Source organism: Mustela nivalis (genome assembly GCF_964662115.1).
Source record: "Mustela nivalis genome assembly, chromosome: 7".
Classification (NCBI taxonomy): domain Eukaryota; kingdom Metazoa; phylum Chordata; class Mammalia; order Carnivora; family Mustelidae; genus Mustela; species Mustela nivalis.
In genome coordinates, this window is record NC_139026.1 from 8847487 (window position 1) to 8865337 (window position 17851).

The 17851-nt window shown below is 56.2% G+C and overlaps 1 protein-coding gene and 1 long non-coding RNA gene across 3 annotated transcripts; both read right to left on the reverse strand.

Annotated features, from left to right (window-relative positions):
* Positions 1 to 631: 631 nt before the first annotated feature.
* LOC309869285 (DNA dC->dU-editing enzyme APOBEC-3G-like) lies at positions 632 to 5283 on the reverse strand. Of its 2 annotated transcripts, none has more exons than XM_082740095.1 (5): positions 4809 to 5283; positions 3350 to 3488; positions 1713 to 1992; positions 1163 to 1278; positions 632 to 882 (listed from the first exon to the last, which is right to left on the reverse strand). In XM_082740095.1, exons 1-5 carry the CDS (start codon positions 4835 to 4837, stop codon positions 871 to 873), a joined length of 576 nt encoding a protein of 191 aa, XP_082596221.1. In that variant the 5' UTR covers positions 4838 to 5283; the 3' UTR covers positions 632 to 870. The 2 variants fall into 2 exon arrangements, with proteins under 2 accessions (XP_082596221.1, XP_082596222.1); XM_082740096.1 differs by having other exon boundaries at positions 632 to 879; positions 4809 to 5145.
* Positions 5284 to 12029: 6746 nt separating this feature from the next.
* Positions 12030 to 15879, reverse strand: LOC309869290. The gene is made up of 4 exons (XR_014314095.1): positions 15734 to 15879; positions 14120 to 14267; positions 12531 to 12809; positions 12030 to 12312 (listed from the first exon to the last, which is right to left on the reverse strand). It is a non-coding gene; the product is annotated as an uncharacterized lncRNA (long non-coding RNA).
* Positions 15880 to 17851: the final 1972 nt, after the last annotated feature.

The window sequence follows — 17851 nt, forward strand, 5'->3', positions numbered from 1 at the left end:
GGCAGATGCGGACACAGTCTGGGCTCCAGTGCAGGGCAGCAGACCCCGTGGGACAGAGGCCAACCCCGCTCCCAGGCCTGTGCCCGTCTTCCTCCCTGACTGTTGGCCCCTCCTCAGTCTGAGCTGGAATTCAGGGGTGACTGGTTTTCAGAACCTTACCGTGGGCAAAAAAGGGGGAAGACGGGGGGGGGGGGGCCCAGTTCGGCTGTCTTAGGTCTCTTTCTCAATTCTGGACATGGCCACTGGGTGGCCTCCCACAGCCCCAAACCTCAAGTGTGTGGGTTCCTCACCAATATTTAGACTCCTCCTTTCTATTCTTTCTTAGCGCAGCTGTCATTTCCAATCAGTGCCCCTCACAAGGATCGGTTGGCAGGGGGGAGGTTTCTGATTTCTAGAACCCTCCCAGGAAGTCAGGCTTAGCTGATTCTTCTCCCAACAGAGGGAGTTGGTGTGATCCCGCTGAAGGGCCCCCCACGAAGGGAGAGGTATCTGCCTGTGGCTCTCCGGACTCGGGACACGTTTCCAGAGAAAACTTTTGGTAGAAGATCCTTGACATTGGCGTTCAGATCTCTGCATTTGAAATCAATTCGTCACTTCTCTATACGCGGAAAACTCTTCTGACAGCGATGACTGTGATCTTAACCCGTATATTTGAACTTAAGGTAGATTTTCCAGGACAAGTAAATCTACTCAGATTTTTTCTTTCAAGACGACTTCTTCTGGGCTCATGGCCTTTTGCTGGTTTCCGTGCCGTGGATCGATCTGGAGGGTGGTGGAGAGCAGCTCTGCATGGCTTGGGAGGAAGTGTTTTATTCTGCTGGTCACAGAGGCCTCCCCTGCGTGGTCTTTGGTGAGACTGAAGTCCATCGTTCAGGCTTCCTGCTGAGGGAGGAGACCGGGGACTTGCATGGCACAGGCGGGCAGTGAGACAGGTGGGCGGGGGCAACAGAGAAGGGGTCTGGCAGCCCCAGAGATGAGGAAGGGAGGGGGCCCCAGGGGATGAGGGAGCAGAGGAATCTCTCCAAGGGGGCAGGAGGGGTGGCATGGCCCTAGGAGGGAGCAGGTAACCCAGTGGAGGCTGTGAGAGGGGCAGGGAGAGGCCAGGCAGTGGATTGGAGGGAGGAGGGCAGGGGAGGTGGCAGGGAGGGGGGAGGCACCTCACCTGGAGAATGCGATGCAGGGTCTCAGAGAATTTCTGACTCTCCTTGTAAAGACCCGGCCAGGGCTGGAAACTTCTTCCCTGGTGGAGCACGAAGGTGTCCCAGCAGTGCTCAAACTCTGCAGGGGGGCCGGAGAGGGATGTGAGCCCTGCTCCGGGGAGGGCTGGGCACCACCTCAAGTCTGAATCTCAATGACAGGCTGTGTCCCTCCTAGCTGCACCCCTGCTCTCTCCCCTCTGGGGGACTCCCTGAACCCCCCAACCCCGGGACTCTGTCTTCAGGCTGGAACCTCAGCCAGCCTGGCCTCCCTTCTTCCTGCAAACCCCAGTCTCCCTGGCATGCCCACCCACCATTCCCCCCTGCCCTTCTGCACACACCTGTCCTGCGCTGACCTCTCTCTTCTCAGCGACCCTGCTGTCCTCTGCTGTCCAGGCACCTTAGCCTCCCCTCCACAGCCAGCACACAGGGACCACCCTAGGGACACTACTCTTGTCCTCCCACATAGCACCCTCCCCCCACCACCCCTGTGCCCTGCAGGAGGCCCACACTGACCCCTGGCGGTCATGATGGCGATGCTGGCCCCAGCCCTCTTCAGGGTGCGCAGCCCCTGCTCATACTGTCCCACGCTGTAGATGCGGGAGGCATAGAGGTTCAGGCTCACGTGGCTATTGTCCCCCAGAAACTCAGCCATACGCTGGGCACAATCAGCACAGGGGCTCCAGGAGAGAAAGCAGGTGACCCTGTACTGGTGTTCCGGGTCCAGGTTCCAGGACTGGATCTGCTCTAGCAGGAAGGACTCCGCATGGCGGGAGAGCGTGGGGTCCGGGTCACTCTGGGCGCACAAGAGGCAGGAAAGGCTTCTGTCATTGGTGGTGAACACGGGGGAGGGGGCACCAGGGAGAGGCAGGGAGGTCCTGGCCTCAGGCACAAGATGCAGGGGGAGCCCTTCTCAGCAGGAGCCGAATGGGATCTCCCTGCAGTGTTCCAGGCTCCAGGCTCCCCCCCACTGGCTGACAGGCCCACTAGGGCATGTTCCCAGGGTCCGGTGAGCAACGGAGCACCTTGCGTCTGCCTCTGTCGCTCGGGCTCTGCATCCTGCTCTACCTGCCGGGCCTTCTTCAGATTCTTGAGATTTCACTCATCATGGGATTTGCCTCAAGTTTGACTTTGAAAAGATTGCGTTACATTACGTTTCAGCTTGACCACGGAGTTTCTATGTTTGTGCCCAAGGAAGGGGCTTCAGGACCCTCACCTAGCGGGGCCGTGCAGACAGCAGCAGAAGAGCCCCCGGAAAGGGAAAGGGGGACCAGGGGAGCTCCGAGTTCCCTGGCCTGGTGCCCTGGCAGTGGAGGCTTCCTCCAGGCAGGGATCCAGCCCTGTCTTCACCCACCGCCACCGAGCCCCACTCCCACCTTGGCACCAGCGCTCCTGCAAGCTTCTGCCCTGGCCCTCAGCCTGTGCTGAGCCCACGGGTGACACAGAAGGGCTCACTCTGCAGGGAGGAATGGGGAAGGGGCACCCAGCCGACAGGCGCCTGGGCATGGGGTGAAAGTCATTGTCGGGGCTCACAGAGCTGTGGAGATGGGCGCAACCTGTCCAGGGAGCGATTGCCAGCCCGGGACCCGGAGCAAGTCAGGTCAGTGGCGCAAACTCAAAGATCTGGGCAGAGTGGATGGGGACTTGGGGACCGAGGGGGGCTCCCTGGGCGATGCTGGAGTGGGGAGCAGTGCCCTGGGCAGGATCTCCAGCAGTGGGCAGGGGTCCTGCCAGGGCCCCTGCTGGTGAGCAGGGGGAGCATCGAGAGCCAACGGATCTCAGGGTCTGTGGCCGGCAGCCACCCCAGGCAGGAGCCAGGGAAAAAGCTGACCCCTTGTCCAGAAGCCTTTTCGCCTGTCCTAACCCTTCCTCAGAGGCACAGCAGTTGCGGTGGGGGGTGGAAGGTAGGTCATTCGGTGACAAGAGGAGGTGGTGCCCGTCCCTGGGACAGTGTGACTGCTTTCTGACGTGTGGCTCCAAGTCAGAAACCACAGCAGAAACAGTCCCCACCTGACACTAGGCTGAGGGGTGGCCGTTGTGGGGACCGAAGGGGAAATATTGATGAGACCTGCTCAGGTCCAGCCAGAACGTTCTACCGCGAACGTCCCAGGATGGGGAGGCCGTGTGAGCTGGGGTCCGGCTGGACTGGTCACCTTATTGCACAGGACGCCCTTGTCCTGGCCCGGAGGAATCCCGGATCCCGGACCGGGATGCTCGACCTCGTAGCACAGGTAGGTCCTGGACAGCCAGATTGCATTGTGGAAGTTGTCGATGAAGGTGTCCTCGTCCAACCTGTGGACAAAAGGTTTGGGGAGTGCCTGATGATGTTGGCACAGAATAGAGATTTTACATTAAAAGTGAAGCTACTCAGGGTGCTTGGGTGGCACAATGGGTTAAGCCTCTGCCTTCGGCTCAAGTCATGATCCCAGGGTCCTGGGCTTGTGCCCCGCATCGGGCTCTCTGCACAGCAGGGAGCCTGCTTCCACCCCTCTCTGCCTGCCTCTTTGCCCACTTGTGATCTCTCTGTCAAATAAATAAATAAAATGATATTTTTTAAAAAACAGTGAAGATACTTGGGGCTGCCTGGGTGGCTCAGTGGGTTAAGCCTCTGCCTTTAGCTCAGGTCATGATCTCAGGGTCCTGGGATCAAGTCCCGCATTGGGCTCTCTGCTCAGTGGGGAGTCTGCTTCCTCCTCCCTCTCTCTCTCTCCCTCTCTGTGTACTTGTGATCTCTCTCTCTGTCAAATAAATAAAATCTTAAAAAAATAAAAACAGTGAAGATACTCAATCTTTAAACAACTCAACTGTTTCTTATGGGCTCCTTGTTTGCCATTTGCTGGTGCCCCATGCCCTTTCCCCCAGCACCCCACATTCTGGCCAGACCCACAGAGGATGGGCTTCCACTGGCATTGCTGGATCCACCCACACTCCCTCTGGGACACCTTCTGGGAGCTCCTGGGGGGCCTGCCCACTGCTCTGTCAGGGGACCCCCAGGAGTCGCCCAGAGCGCTCAGACCCTCTGCTGGGTCCTCTCCCTCTGCCCGTGGTAGGCTCTCATCCCATCTCCTGGCCTCGCCGTCCATCCTTGTCCCCAAGGAGCTACTCCCCTGCATGGAGGGGCATCCCGGCCCTTTCCCCTTTGGTTCAAGGTTGGCCCACTCCGAGTGCGCACCAGGCCCACACATACAAGTGCAGGACCACTGCCAAAAAGTGGACCCAGTAGCCTCATCTTAAATAGCCGTGGGATTTTCCCTAAGGATGAAAATACCAAAGCCCTTTGCAGGCCCAAAATCTTAAAGCTGAAAGGGACCTTCTGACCCTCTGCTCAGAGGGATCCCCTGACAGGAAGCATAGACTCGCAAGGGCATTGGAGGGAGCCAAGGATGGGGACCTTCAGGGACCATTCCCCAGGAGCCCAGGCGAGGCCGGTTGGACAAGCAGACTGGGCATCGGCAGACGGGCCTCGGTGGGCGCGGCACGGGCCAGCAGGAACAGGCAAGGAAAAGCAGGGACCCCCAGGGCTCCAGGAGGAGACCTCGAGGGAGTGGCATGTCCCCATCGGGCAGCCCCGAGGAGTAGCTCAGGAGCAGAGGGCATGCAAGGGGAGGTTACCTGTCCCAGGCCTCTGCGCCGGCATCCATGTCTCGGTCCCTTCACCACGTCTGGCTCTGTGTCTGCGGCTTCTCTGCCTCGTCACGCCTATGCCGTGCTCTCAGGGTGCTAGTGAAGGACCCAGGCGCCTTATAAGCCATCAGAGCTCCTGGAAGTGGCTGAGCTGGCATGACTGGGACACACCCCGTCCTAGACTCGGGCTACTCATGCCACCCTCATGGGTGTTGAAATAGGAGGCACTTCTTGGCCAGCGGTCCCATCCCTAAGTCCTCAGGGTCAAGTTAGGTTTTGGTTTCTCTGCTCTGACAAAGGCCCTACCTGGAAGCCTCGAGGAGTGACCGAGGGCAGATGGGGTCCAGGGAGAGTCAGGTCCCTCTGGGCAGCAGGGCCCAGCATGGCAGGAAGTGAGAGGACAGGTGTCCAGGCCTGGAGGAAGGTCCTGGCCCAGGACACAGTGCCCCAGAGGGAAGGCTCCTGGGGAGCCCCACCCTGGGTCGCCCTCAGCAGCCAGCAGGGGCAGGGCCTGGCCCAGGCTCCCCTGGACCAGCTGGGGGAGACTCCTGCACACACTTGCACACAACAGGGGCGGGAGAGGGCAGGAGCATCTGGTCTGAGAGCCTCAGCAGAGCCTTCAGCCCTGCACCTGCCAAGGGAGGATGACAAACCCGGCTGAGCTGCCCTCAGGAGCCCAGCACCCAGTGGAGGTTGGCAAACTGGCCGTGGGGCACTTGTACCCCGTTACCTGCAGGGGAAAGAGAGGCTCCCAGAGGGAATGGGACGTGGCCAGGACCGCACAAGTGTGGAAGGATGCAGCGCTGTTGGGGGGATAGAGACCTCCAAAAGGGCAGTTCTCTTGCTCTGGGGTTGCCCTCAGGACCACGAGGAATAGGGGGAATTTGCATTCCCGCCCTGAGCAGGTCCCGGAGTCCCAGCTGGCCTTGCGTCCCCTTGGTCGGCCCCTCTGTCCCACCGAGTCCCCCATTCTGGCTTCCCCTAGAACCCACAGTCCTGGCCCAGGGCCGCCCCTCCCTGGGGGATGTGTCTGTCCTGGGGTTACCTGGGCCAACTGGGGCCTGACTCACAGCCTCTGCCTGCACCGAGAGCTGCCGGGCTCGTCCCCCTCCCAGGCCGAATCTCATCCTGACGCTGGGAACCTCGACACCGTGTCCCCTCCTTCTCGGGCGGGCATCCCTGGTCCCGGAGAGATGGGAGGCTGCCCTCCCCGTACCTGCACTGAGGTTCCTCCCCTGTCCTCCATCCTCTAGACCCAGTCCCCTCTAGTCTTGATACGTTGCCCAGGGGGGGTGGTCTCCGGCACTCTCGCCCAGGACTCATACTTCCCAGGTCCTAGCCTCTGCACACAGCAGACCCGCACACCCAGCCGTCTCCGGCCCTCCTGACCTGGAGCCCTCATCCCTACCTGGACTGGGGCTGCAGAGGCCAGACGTGGGCCCCTGAGGATTTCCCCGAGCCAGTCCCTAGCTCTCACCTTCCGTGGTGGGGTGGATGGGGGGATGCGGCCCTGAGGAGACCAGGCTTTCCTCGAGAACCCCCCGAAGTCTCTCCCGGCCCTCACCCGCTGGGGTGATCTCTGATGGTTCCCGCACACACTAGGTTTCCTTGGAGGGACCCCTGTGCACTAAGGCCCGTGCTGGGGGCAGACGGTGTCTCTAGGAAGTCAGGGTCCTGCTGCATAAGCCCCTGCCCTGGGAGACCCTCAGAGGACAGCCCCCCCGCCCATCTACCCCTGCCTTCCCAGGGAGCAGCAGCAGCTAGAGCACCGGTGTCTTTCTGGGCTGAGCCTGCATCACTGGCTCTCCTGACCAAAGGTGCCCCTTCAACCATGCTGCCACGTTTGGCGGGGAGACCAGTGGGGGCCCCGTGGCAGGGAGGGCACGTTGATCCTGCCTCCCCGGGGGCAGACTCCCTACTAGGCTTGCTCCTCTGGCAGCAGCTCTGAGGCCTCCAGTTCTGGAAAATCCCCCTGGTACCCCATCCTTCCCGGATCCCCTGACCCCAGCCTGTCCTGACCCCCCACCCCACGTTGGGTGCTGCCCGCTGCCACCTGGCTGCCTGCTCAGAGACAGACAAGACCGGCCCCATGCGTCTCCATGTGGGGAAGTCGCCTTTGCAGTAAGCGACCAGAACACGGGCAGAAAGAGGATCTTCGTGGGGAACCAGGTTTTGTTCTTCTCCCGAAGCTTCTGTCTTGAGTCACCTGTCTGAGTCTGGGCGATGAGGGCCAGGAGCTAGAGGGGACACTGCGTGGGAGTGGGTGGACCTCCCCTCTCGGTTCTCATGCCCCTGGTCCTTCCAGAAGGACCCCCGCCTCGGCATCCTCCCACCACCTCCCTAAACCCCCGGAGCTGGACTCCTGCCACAGCTTAGGCGCAGGGACTAGTGTGGTCCCGGGCCCGAGCTCCCCGAGGCCAGGGGAGACCATGCGTTGGTAAAGGCCACAGCGGAGCCTGGTGATGAACTCTGGGTCCAGGAGTCGCGCTCGACACCCCGGATGTGGCCATGACCTAAAAACATGCAGGCAGCTTTTTGGTCCCCAAGGCCAGAATCAAGAGCAGGGCAATCATGTCCTGGGGACATGACCACCCTCCTCCCGCAAGTGTGCCTCTGGACCACTGAGTGAATCTATGAAACGATCCCTACAGGAATCCTGCTGAAATTCTCCCTCAAAGCGCGCCAGGGTCCCAGAAGGGAAGGGAGGACCTGGGTCCCTTGTGAGAGCAGATGTGTGCTCACCCCAAACCGCGGGCAGGGGCAGGCCATGCCAGGACTTCTACTGTTCCCCTGTCAGGAAAACTGAGAACAGGGCGGTCTGTCCCGGGGGAGCTCAGACTGGGATCTGAGACATGGACTGAAGCCAGAGGGCCCTGGGGAGGGTGCACGCACCCCTGCTCAGCCTGAGTCTGTCTGGGACTCAGGGCATGGAGGGTCCCATTCGTGTCTCGACCGCAGGCCAGGCTGCTCTGGCTGAGGTCCCAACCCTGTCCCCTCGTGGATGGCCCCCAAACCCTATAGCCAGGGGCGAGGACAGACTGCCCATGCCCTGCCCAGAATGGACTAGCATTCCCCGGATGTGTCATGTCCTCTTTCTAGCTCCTCTGGGTCGTCCCTGGCTCATGGGCAATGTTCTGGGACTGGAGTCCGGGGATGACAGGGTCCTGGGGCGACAGGGCCCTGGGGTAGGAGACAGGTCTTCCTGGAACCTACCCTCTGAAGACACTGGCTGTGGGGACCTTCCTCCTGTGGAGACTCTGTCCTCTACCGGGATTGCCCCCTCTGCCCTGAGTGAATGCATTGTGGATTTTTTGGTGATTTGCTTCTAGCAACAGAAGTGAGGATGATGTCAGAGCCCAGAAAACAAAACCAGAAGAGTGATTTCATGTGTTTCTTCCAACAACTACCCTTTTAATAAAAACCTTACAGCGTTTTTCTTTTGGTACTCTGTCCTGACCATACCTAATTTTTTTTTTTCCCTGATGATTTCCCTTCACACCTTCTACAACTTTCTTTTGCATTCAGGTTTTGTCCCAAGCCATTTCCTTTAAAACAACCATATCATTTAGGACAAAACTATCTTTTATCTTAATCAAAATGTATTCCCATTCCTCATCTTTCTTACGTATCTCCTACTTTTTACATGTAGGGTTGTTTCCCTTACTTCCATCAGTCTTAGTTACAGTTAGGAAAATTTTCTATTTTTAGAAACATTTAGTCTCTAGTGATGGCTAAATATTAACCACTTGTGATCAGTTACAACAGAATTCTGTAAATGGCAAATTTAGCAATCAATTAAGCGTAAAACATGTTTACCAGCAGATTTAAATATTTTTAGTTCCTTTTCAGTAAGAAGTCAAAAGTACAAATCTACATCAAGTACTCAATGCTTTAGCATTTTATCCCATTTGGTTAAGACATAGATGTTCATAATTTAATTTCATTTGTCATTCAACCAAAACTTTAAACTTTCAGGTTACCAAAGACGTTTAAAGTTATTTTAACAATTACCCATTAAAGCATTGAGACAGACAACTAACCATCAGTTCAGTTATTTCTTTGCTAACAGATTTTAACAAATGACATGAGCTTATTGACCTTCAGTTAACTTGAGTAACGTTTCACATTTACTGCTGTAACCTTAAAGACATGTCTATCTTAATTAAACCAACAAACTTAACTTAGTTCAAATACTGATTTACATCTCACCTGGACCCACTCCACTTTTAATGTTTACCAGAGACACGGGTGGGAAGACCTGGAGTAGGGGGAGGTAGGTCCAGGGGCCGCTCTTCTTGCTCCTTGGCAGTGCAGAGGGAAGGAGCTGTGGTGTGGGAAGCACTGAGGATGGTCTAGAGGCCAGTTAAGCAGGCCGCACCCACGTTGATGCAGAAACAGAAGGGGGGGACAGAAGAACAAAGTGATGCCAGAAGGTAGAAAAAGGGTTGCCAGCCTGAGAGCCCATCAGCCCCAACAGAGGAGCATGTCATGCCTTCCCACCAGTGGGGGGTGGGGGGGTGGGGGGGTGGGGGTTGGGTAGCTAGGCAGTTCACATCGGGCCAGAGAAGACAGGGAACTTCCCCACAACAAAGGGAGTTTCAGCAGTCACTTGGGAAGATTCCTTCAAGTCTCTGTCTTGAGACATTAGCAAAAGTAAGGGAGAAGCCCCACATCTATTCGGAGTAATGGAGAGATAAAAGTCAGAGTCCCCTTACTCTCTGCTAGCTCCATTTCTTCAAACACAGCAAACAACAGAGCAGATAACAAAAAGACAAGACAAAGACAACTGCAGACACAGCGGCCCTTCTTCGACCAGATATCAAGTCTAAGGGTGTGCAAGATATAATCCCAACTCAAAAACACAAACTGCTCCTGGTGGGGATTTTCTCGGTCCCCTGACTGCCTAGGGGGACTCGAACCCCCTGGCAGGTACCCTGATCACCTAGGGGGACTCGAACCTCCTGGCGATCTATCCGTGGAGGGATGGGGCATCCCTGCATCCACTCCGGCCCTGGGGATCAATGCTACATCCAGCTTCTCCCCGGTGGGCTATACCCCTGGAGCTCCACAACCAGACAGACAGACTAGAGCCTGCAAATACAATCTTGAGATCTTACCTCTGGAGGCTTTTCCCAGAAATTCTGATGCTGACTCAGTTCTCGTCGTTTGATCCCGGACGAGCCCCCAGAATGCTGGGGTCCATTATCAAAGAAATGAGACTGAGACAAAGTGAAAGTTATGCAAAGCCTTATTTTATGCCAAGCATTAGAAGTTAGACTGAATGGCCAGGGGAACGAGACTGAGACAAAGTGAAAGAGCTTTATTCCATGCCAAGCATTAGAAGTCAGAGTGACCAGCCAGGGCCACCTCTGAGGAGAGCAACCTCATCCCGATCTTGCAGGCTGGTTTTATAGGGCATAACCACAGACCCAAGGTACATGACTCCTATTGTTAAGGCGTTTACTCCTGGACTCGATACCTGGAACCGATACCAGGAACTACTGGGGCATTTATTCCCGGAACGAATTTTGTGGATATAAACAACAATGGCTACCTAGGCAATATGGAGTCACTCTGGCTAAGCAGGCCCTAATAGTTAAACAGGTTTTATCATTAAATTGGCCCAGCAGAGGGTCTGAGGGAATGGCATTCCCTCTACTCTGATCTGTTCTCATGTCCCCGGCTTCCAACTTCTGGAAGAAGCTTCCAGAATGAGCTGGGTCTGGGTCCTTCCAAGAGAGTGACCGGATTTGTGTACGCAGCTCTTGGTCAAATTGACAGTTAAGATGCCTCTTGCCCAAGAAGCAGGAAGCGTGGGAGGAAGGCTGGTTGCTCGTTGGCCATCGGAGCTGGGCAGAGAACAGGGTGAGCCAGAGCAGGATGGTAGCAGTTTCGGAGGGAATGTCCTGAAAGCCCCCACAGATCTCTAAGACTGGCCTTCTGCTTGGTTCTTTTCTCCAGAAGAAGGGGATATTCTGAGCTAGACGCTTTGGCCTGTTTTGACATCATAGGCAGTCAAGAGGGGTGTCCTCCCATGTGCCTCCTGCATGGGCAGCAGGACAGACTGCGGGGGACATCCCGAGCTCTTCTGTGGCCCCTAGGCAGCAGGACAGGCAGGGTGCCTCGGGGAGGGACACAGCTAGCCAGCCAAGATCAGAGAGAGAAACAGCTGGTCTGAATGGGACCCGAGACGTTCTCCACAATGATTTTAAGGATGTCTTCCAGACGGAACACCTGCCCTCTTGCTTTTCCTGCCTCCACGTGCCTGGAATCCCACCATCTCAGGTTGATCTCTTCGTCCTTTTCACCGTGCCCCGGTCCAGGCCAACCTGTGGGGCCCTGCCACCGACTCCTCCCCCCTCGCCCCTGCCAGTGTGTTCATGGAGTCTTCGGCTCTGTGGGCAAAGAAGCAGATGGTCCCTGTCTCACCTCTACTGCTCGTGTTTCCCTGTCTCCCTGACTTGATTCTCGGCCACCTGCCACTTTTGATTCTGCTTTTTTGGAAAAGTTCTGATGACCTCAGTCCTCCTATACCCCATCCTACATTAAAAAAAAATTATTTAAGTGTAAACTGAGTAATTAATTTCTTGCTCACTTTCCATGGCTGTCTCCAGGCTGCAACCTGCTTGAAGCTTCCCCTCTGGCAGCAATGTGGGAAGGGGACAAGAGACATGGGAGTGAGGGCAGGTGCAGTGATGACCTGGAGAGAAGTGGTGGCGCTGGGGAGGAGGGGTCCAGGGAAGTGAGGGCTGGCAAGGGAGGCAGGGGAGGCAGGGGCAGCTCGGGCATAACCCAGGAGATAGACCCGCAGAATAAGGATCTTGCTTTTGCCATACACCTTCAGCTCCAAAAGGCCCTCGGCCATTGTCTGGGCTGAACCGTGTGCCCCCCCCCCCAAATCCATCAGCTAAAGTCTCAACCCTGGTGCCTCAGAGCACGACGACCTTGGAGGTACAGATTTTTAAAAGATGGTTGTTAATGCGAGGCCCATTAGGATGGACCCGAATCCAGTCTGCCTGATATTGTTAGGAGAAGGGGAGACAGGGACAGGCTGAGCGACAGCAGGGGCGCCCCTGCCCTGAGCACAGAGGACAGACTGAGACGCCCTCACCCAGCAGCTCACCGTCCGCAAGGACCCTGGTTCTCTGAGAAGTCACATCCTCAGGAAGGATGCTTCTCACAGCTTCCGAGTTTCACACTTAGACGTACTCATGCCCCATTACTTTCAGTTTATTAACGATTTGGTTAATGCGGTGAGATGGTGTGCAGGAGGGAAGGGGGGGGGGGCTGAGGGGCTGGGGAGGGAGGGGCAGGCGGCTGGAGCCCAGGAGAAGGAGCAGCAGCGTCAGGGAGAGACCAGGAGGCTGAGCACGCCCTCACCCAAGAATATTCTCGAGCTCTTCGGCCAGCAAATCATTATCTCTTAATAGATCCCAACTCTGGAAGCGCATCCCCTTGTGGTCCACAAAGGTTTCCCAACAGCATTCATAATCTGAGGGAAAGAGGGACGAGGGCTGTCAGGTGGGCCCCGGGGGGCCTTCTTCTCATGACCCTCCCGTGACCTCCCTGCCAGGCGCCACCAGTCCTGCCTCAGTTTCCCAGGCTCTCCTCCCACGCACTCTCCCTAGGGACATTGTAGTCCTCCAGCACCCCCTGGCCGAGTCCTACTCCCTCCCACAGTCCCGTCTCCCCAGCTCTTTCAGCTCTCACCTTCAAAGGACATGATGTCCAGATGGACCCCTGCACACCACAGCTTGTAGAGCCCGTCCTGGAAATCTGGGTCCCAGAAGTAGTAGAGGCGGGCGGTATAGATGCTCAGCGTGACGTTCCTGTATTCCTCCAGGAACTCAATCACATCCTCGGCGCAGGTGGGACAGGGGCTCCACGATAAGAACCAGGTGACACGGTAATGCTCTTCAGGGGGCAGATTCTGGTCACGGATCCAAGAGAGAAGCAGGCTTCTGCGTGGCAGGGAGCCTGGGGATAGACCTGGGAGAGCGGAGAAGAGAAGGGGATCCTCTTGGCTGGCGAAGCGGGCGGTGGGTCCGGCTGGTTGCCGTGGGAGGAAGGGTGAGCGGGCAGGAGCCCAGGGGCGCGGCGTCCATCGACATATCCTTCCTTTCCATCGCTCGCTGCACTGTCAGTTTTGACTGGGCCGTTCCTTCCACATCAGTCATCAATTCCAACATCCACTCTTCATCCATCCACCCAACCATCGATCCATCCATCCATCCTACAGGCATCCTACTGGCCCCAGGCCAGGCCCACTGGGGTCCAGGCTGGTTCCATGGGTGCTGTTTGCTGGGGAGGGCCGCACAGCCATGCTGCCCCACCGGGGGGCCTCTAGCCCCAGGTGTCTCCAGAACACTTGACACGTGGCTTGTCTGAATTGAGATGTGGGGCAAGTGGAAATACCCGTCTCGTTCCATGACAGTAAAAATGATGAATGTAAAGGACCTCGTGAGGAATTTTTGGATGATTTATAACCTGAAATAATCTCTTAGATCTATTTCCCAATGCATTACCAATACTAAGCCTATCAATTTCTCTTAAGTCCTTGAACACTGGTACTAGTAGACTTCAAATGACATATGTGACCCTGATGTTTCTCTGGGCGAGTACTGGGGTACCCCTGACCCAGCCCACAAAGGCTCTCTCCTGCAAAGAGGCTTTGAAAAGCCTGCACTATGAGGAGAGAAGAGAGGGCAGGGGTGTGGTGTGGTGGCAGGTCTCTCGGGAGGGACAGGTGGTTAGGGGCCAGGGCAGGGGGTGGGGGTGGCCTGGCTCCAGCACCTGCTGAAGCTGGTCAGGGTGCAGTGGCAGCCTTCCAGGGAACAGGTCTGGGAGCAGACCTGGGGCGGGCAGACAGACAAGGGGTGCGGGCACTCCCCTGAGGGACCAGAGGTCCAGACGGGTCCAGATGGGTCCAAACGGGTGTGTGGTGCGGCGGGGGAGGACCCGACCGGCAGAACCATCACTAGGGCAGAAAATGCTCCGGTGTCCAATGGCCCTGACTTTCTAAGGATGCTCTTTTGTCCAAGATTGCTAGAGGCCGAACTCCATGAGAATACTTGGAGACGGATGCCGGCGGACACTCTGAACAAGGCTCACGGGCTAAGTCAAACCTATCCAGTCTCCAGTTCCAGGAGGGTCAAGCAAGGAGCTCGTGGGCCAAAATGGTAGGAAGAAGTCGGGGAAGGAGGAAGGAGCAAGCCCCGCGGAGAGCCCCTGTGCGACATCTCATTCCATTCTATCCCACCTTCCCAGCTGACTCAGCTCCTGCTTGTCAAGGGCCTTACCTTGTTCTGAAAGACCCCCAGGTCATACCAGGAGTCCTCCTCCCCCTCTCCTTCCACTTGGAAACAGAGGTAGCAGAGTTTCAGCCCTGAAACACAGGCTTGGGAAGTGGAAGAAGAAGATCAAGGACTAATCTTCTCCAGGGGGTCTCTGGGGGCAAAAGAAAACAGAAAATGCAGGGATGCCTGGGTGGCTCAGTTGGTTAAGCAGCTGCCTTCGGCTCAGGTCATGATAACAGCGTCCCTGGATCGAGTCCCACATCGGGCTCCTTGCTCAGCGGGGAGCCTGCTTCTCCCTCTGCCTCTGCTGCCACTCTGTCTGCCTGTGCTTGCTCTCTTCCCCCTCCCCCCGATAAATAAATAAAATCTTAAAAAAAAAAAAAAAGAAAGAAAGAAAATGCAGAGAGTGGTCCCTGGAGTTATCCCAGGGCGGGGTGGGGGTGGAATTGGGGGAGTGGGGGGTGAGGTGGGTGGGGCTCCCAGCCCAGCTCCCCACTCTGGGGTCCTGAGCATTGCCTTCTGCTTTTCCAGGCTGGATGGGGCAAGGGGGTGAGGAGGCGGCTACTGCCAGGGACAGCAGGGACAGGGACCGTCCTGCTCCTTCCAGCCACGCTGATTTTCCTGCTCATGCATTCCCCAACCCTTTAGAAAAATTGCAAAGAGAAATAGGAACCCCACATCCCCAGAGAACAGCTTTTCTAATTCTGCAATGCAATTCCTTCCTGATTTTTTAACCAATGCATTTTTTTTTAAATTGTATCAGGTTAATGGATACCTTCTGACATCCAGGTTACTATTCTAAGTGCTTTAAATATCTGGACTCACAGAGTCCTCCTCAGATCCCCAGGGAGTCACCCCACCTGTAGAGGGAAGGAAGAAGGGGCAGGAGGTGGAGTAGTCTGGCCCCGCCCAGGGCTAGTGAGTGATGGGCTTGTGGTGGGTCCCCAGGCAGGCTCTTTCCAGCAAGGACCTCCCATGACAGTGGTGGCAGCAGGATGCTGTCCTCCATGTGCCTTTTCCTCTATTTCAATTTAAATATGTGCGTTTCTCCTGACTGTGGCATCTTCCCCCCAGCTGTGTGAAGCTGGGCTGGGGTAAGTTGAAAACTGGCTGCATTTACTTACTTGTCTGCCTGTGATTGGGAGAGCCCCGCAACAGGTGACGTCACCCCTTGCCTCCAAAATCTATTGTTCCCATCGTGTTTATAACAGTGTACATATTCTGGAAAAATCCATCAGAGTGATTCAAACTAAATCCACCCACTGCTCCACCCATCCTTTAGTTAAACAGAGCACAGAAACTTCCAGAAGAAGGCCCGGGAGGGGCAGTCCCCACAGACTTTCAGACCCTGAGGCTGGTCTGGAGGACCAAGCGGCTGGGTAGAGGCACAGGAGGGGCATGTTCAGAAGCAGTAGTGGGAGCATCCCCAGAAAAGGGTGAGGACCCGGCAGGAGTGGGTCCTGCAGAGAAGAAGCTCAGAGAGGGAGAGCAGGGAAGTGGGACTGTGGGGAGGAGGAGGCCAGGGACAGAGGCAGACGTGGGCAGGGCTACCAGGAAGGGGGTGCTGCTGCGGAAGGGGGTGGGAGAGCCAGAGACAGGGAGACTGGTGGCCGGTACCTTGGGTCGTGGTGCCAGGGGTCCATTCCTCTCACCAGCCTTGCCTTAGGAAAGCTCCCAGATCTGATACCTCCCAGGCCACTGCTGGGGATGCCCCACCTCCTTCCTTCCAGCTTTGGGCTGCCAGGGTAGGGTGGAGGGGGTGGAGGGTGGGGAGGTGGGGTAGGGTGGGAGGGCCCGTGGGTGGATGCACTTCCTTGGGCACAGACCCAGCAACTCTCCTTCTCTGAGACAGAGCTGCGCCCGGGTGGAGCCCCACCATGCAACAGGACCCGCGTTATTGCAAAGAGAAGAGAAAGAGAAAGTAGGATGTCAGAGGGGGTTGGGACAACCTCTGGGGGAACGCAGGAAGGAGGCCTTCCGGCCAGCTCCCAGAGAGGTAGGCTCTCTGGGGAGTGGAGTCACCTCATCACCCCTGAGCCGCCAAGTCTGGGCCCAGGGGCTGCTCTCCACTTGTCTGATGAATGCATGGAAGAGAAAAGGAGTGTGGATATGGCCTTAGGACTCTGGTGTTTTCTCCTGACTCCCCAGCAGGGAGGGCTCAGGTGTGCTTTGAGCTCCTAATTCTGCAGTGGGTCCCCTGCCTAAGGTCCTTCAGCCTTCATCTGACAGAGAGGGACAGATGGAGAGGGAAGCCACGGGAGAAGAAGGCACAGCTTTAGTTTCTCTGCCTCTTCCCGGGACACTAATCCTCTCATGGGGTCCCACCTTCATGGTATGATCTAACCCTAATCACCCCAAAGACACCCCTGCTCCAAATACCACCACACTGCGGTGTAGGGCTTCAACATAGGAATTTAGGGGACCCACACCTTCAGCCCATAACAGCTGTGACTGATGGGATTCCTTTCGTTGGCTCAGGGACAGGATGGCTGACCTTGTCACACTGCCCCATGAGGGGTGAGTGTTGGCTTATACCGGGAGCTGAATCTCCAGGCTGTGTGGCTGCATTTCTGGAGATCGGAGGTCATGTTCCCTGCTAGGTCAGGGGAGGCCCAGAATGTTACTGATGGTAGCTGGGCCAGGGCTGCCCCTAGGGGGTTGGGGATTTCCTGGTGGGAATAAAAGAAGCAAAGCCCTGCTGGCTGGGAAGTAGATGCAGAGCGGGTGCAAATTAGAGGAGCTGTCCCTGGAGCTGGTATCTCAGGTGGAGACTGTGGGCGTCCACACCCTCTGGCCTGAGGGTAATCCTGACAAAGGAGTGATGGGCACCGGGTCCCTCCTGCTGCCTCCCCAGCCTGGGCTCTTTGGCTGGGCAGGTTCCCTGGGCTGTTACTTTACCCTTTATTATAAGGCCCAGCCTTGACAGGGAGCATTACCACGCTGTCATGGACGTACTTCCCCTTGGGTACTGTCCCGCCTCTGCTAGAAAGAGAGAGAGCAAAAGAGGGAGAGAAATTTGGGGAAACATAGACATCTTTGTGGCCGTGAGGTCCTATCCATTAACATGGTATATACCTCAATTTATATAGGTCTTCTTTTTATGTTTTCAGTGATTCTTGCACTTTTTCATAAAGGTGTCACATATTTTGTTAGGTTCACGTCTAGTAAACCTTTTTTTTTTTTTAAGATTTTATTTATTTATTTGACAGAGAGAGATCTCAGGTAGGCAGAGAGAGAGAGAGGAGGAAGCAGGCTCCCTGCGAGCAGAGACCCAGATGCGGGGCTCAATCCCAGGACCCTGGGATCATGATCTGAGCCGAAGGCAGAGGCTTCAACCCACTGAGCCACCCTGGTCCCCTCCAGTAAACCTTTTGGGAGCTATTGTAACCTTCATCTCCCTTCATACTTTTTATTTTTGCTGTTGCTAGTATCTGGGAACACTCTTATTTTTCCTATACTGAAGTTGTATTTACCTACCTCACTGAGAACTTTCTTACTATTTCTAGTAGTTTCTGTTCTTTTGCAATCCCGAGAGCCCTTGTGCTTTATTGTGGCTCCTGGGACATTGACTTGGACAACAGCACAGTGTTGAACAGTGCCAATCATAAGGGGGACTCTTCTATTCTTCCATTTTAAGGGAAATTCTTCTAAGAGGGAAATAGAACATTTTAAGTCCCAGGGCACCTGAGTGGCTCAGTCAGTTAAGTGTCTGCCTTCAGCTCAGGTCACGATCCC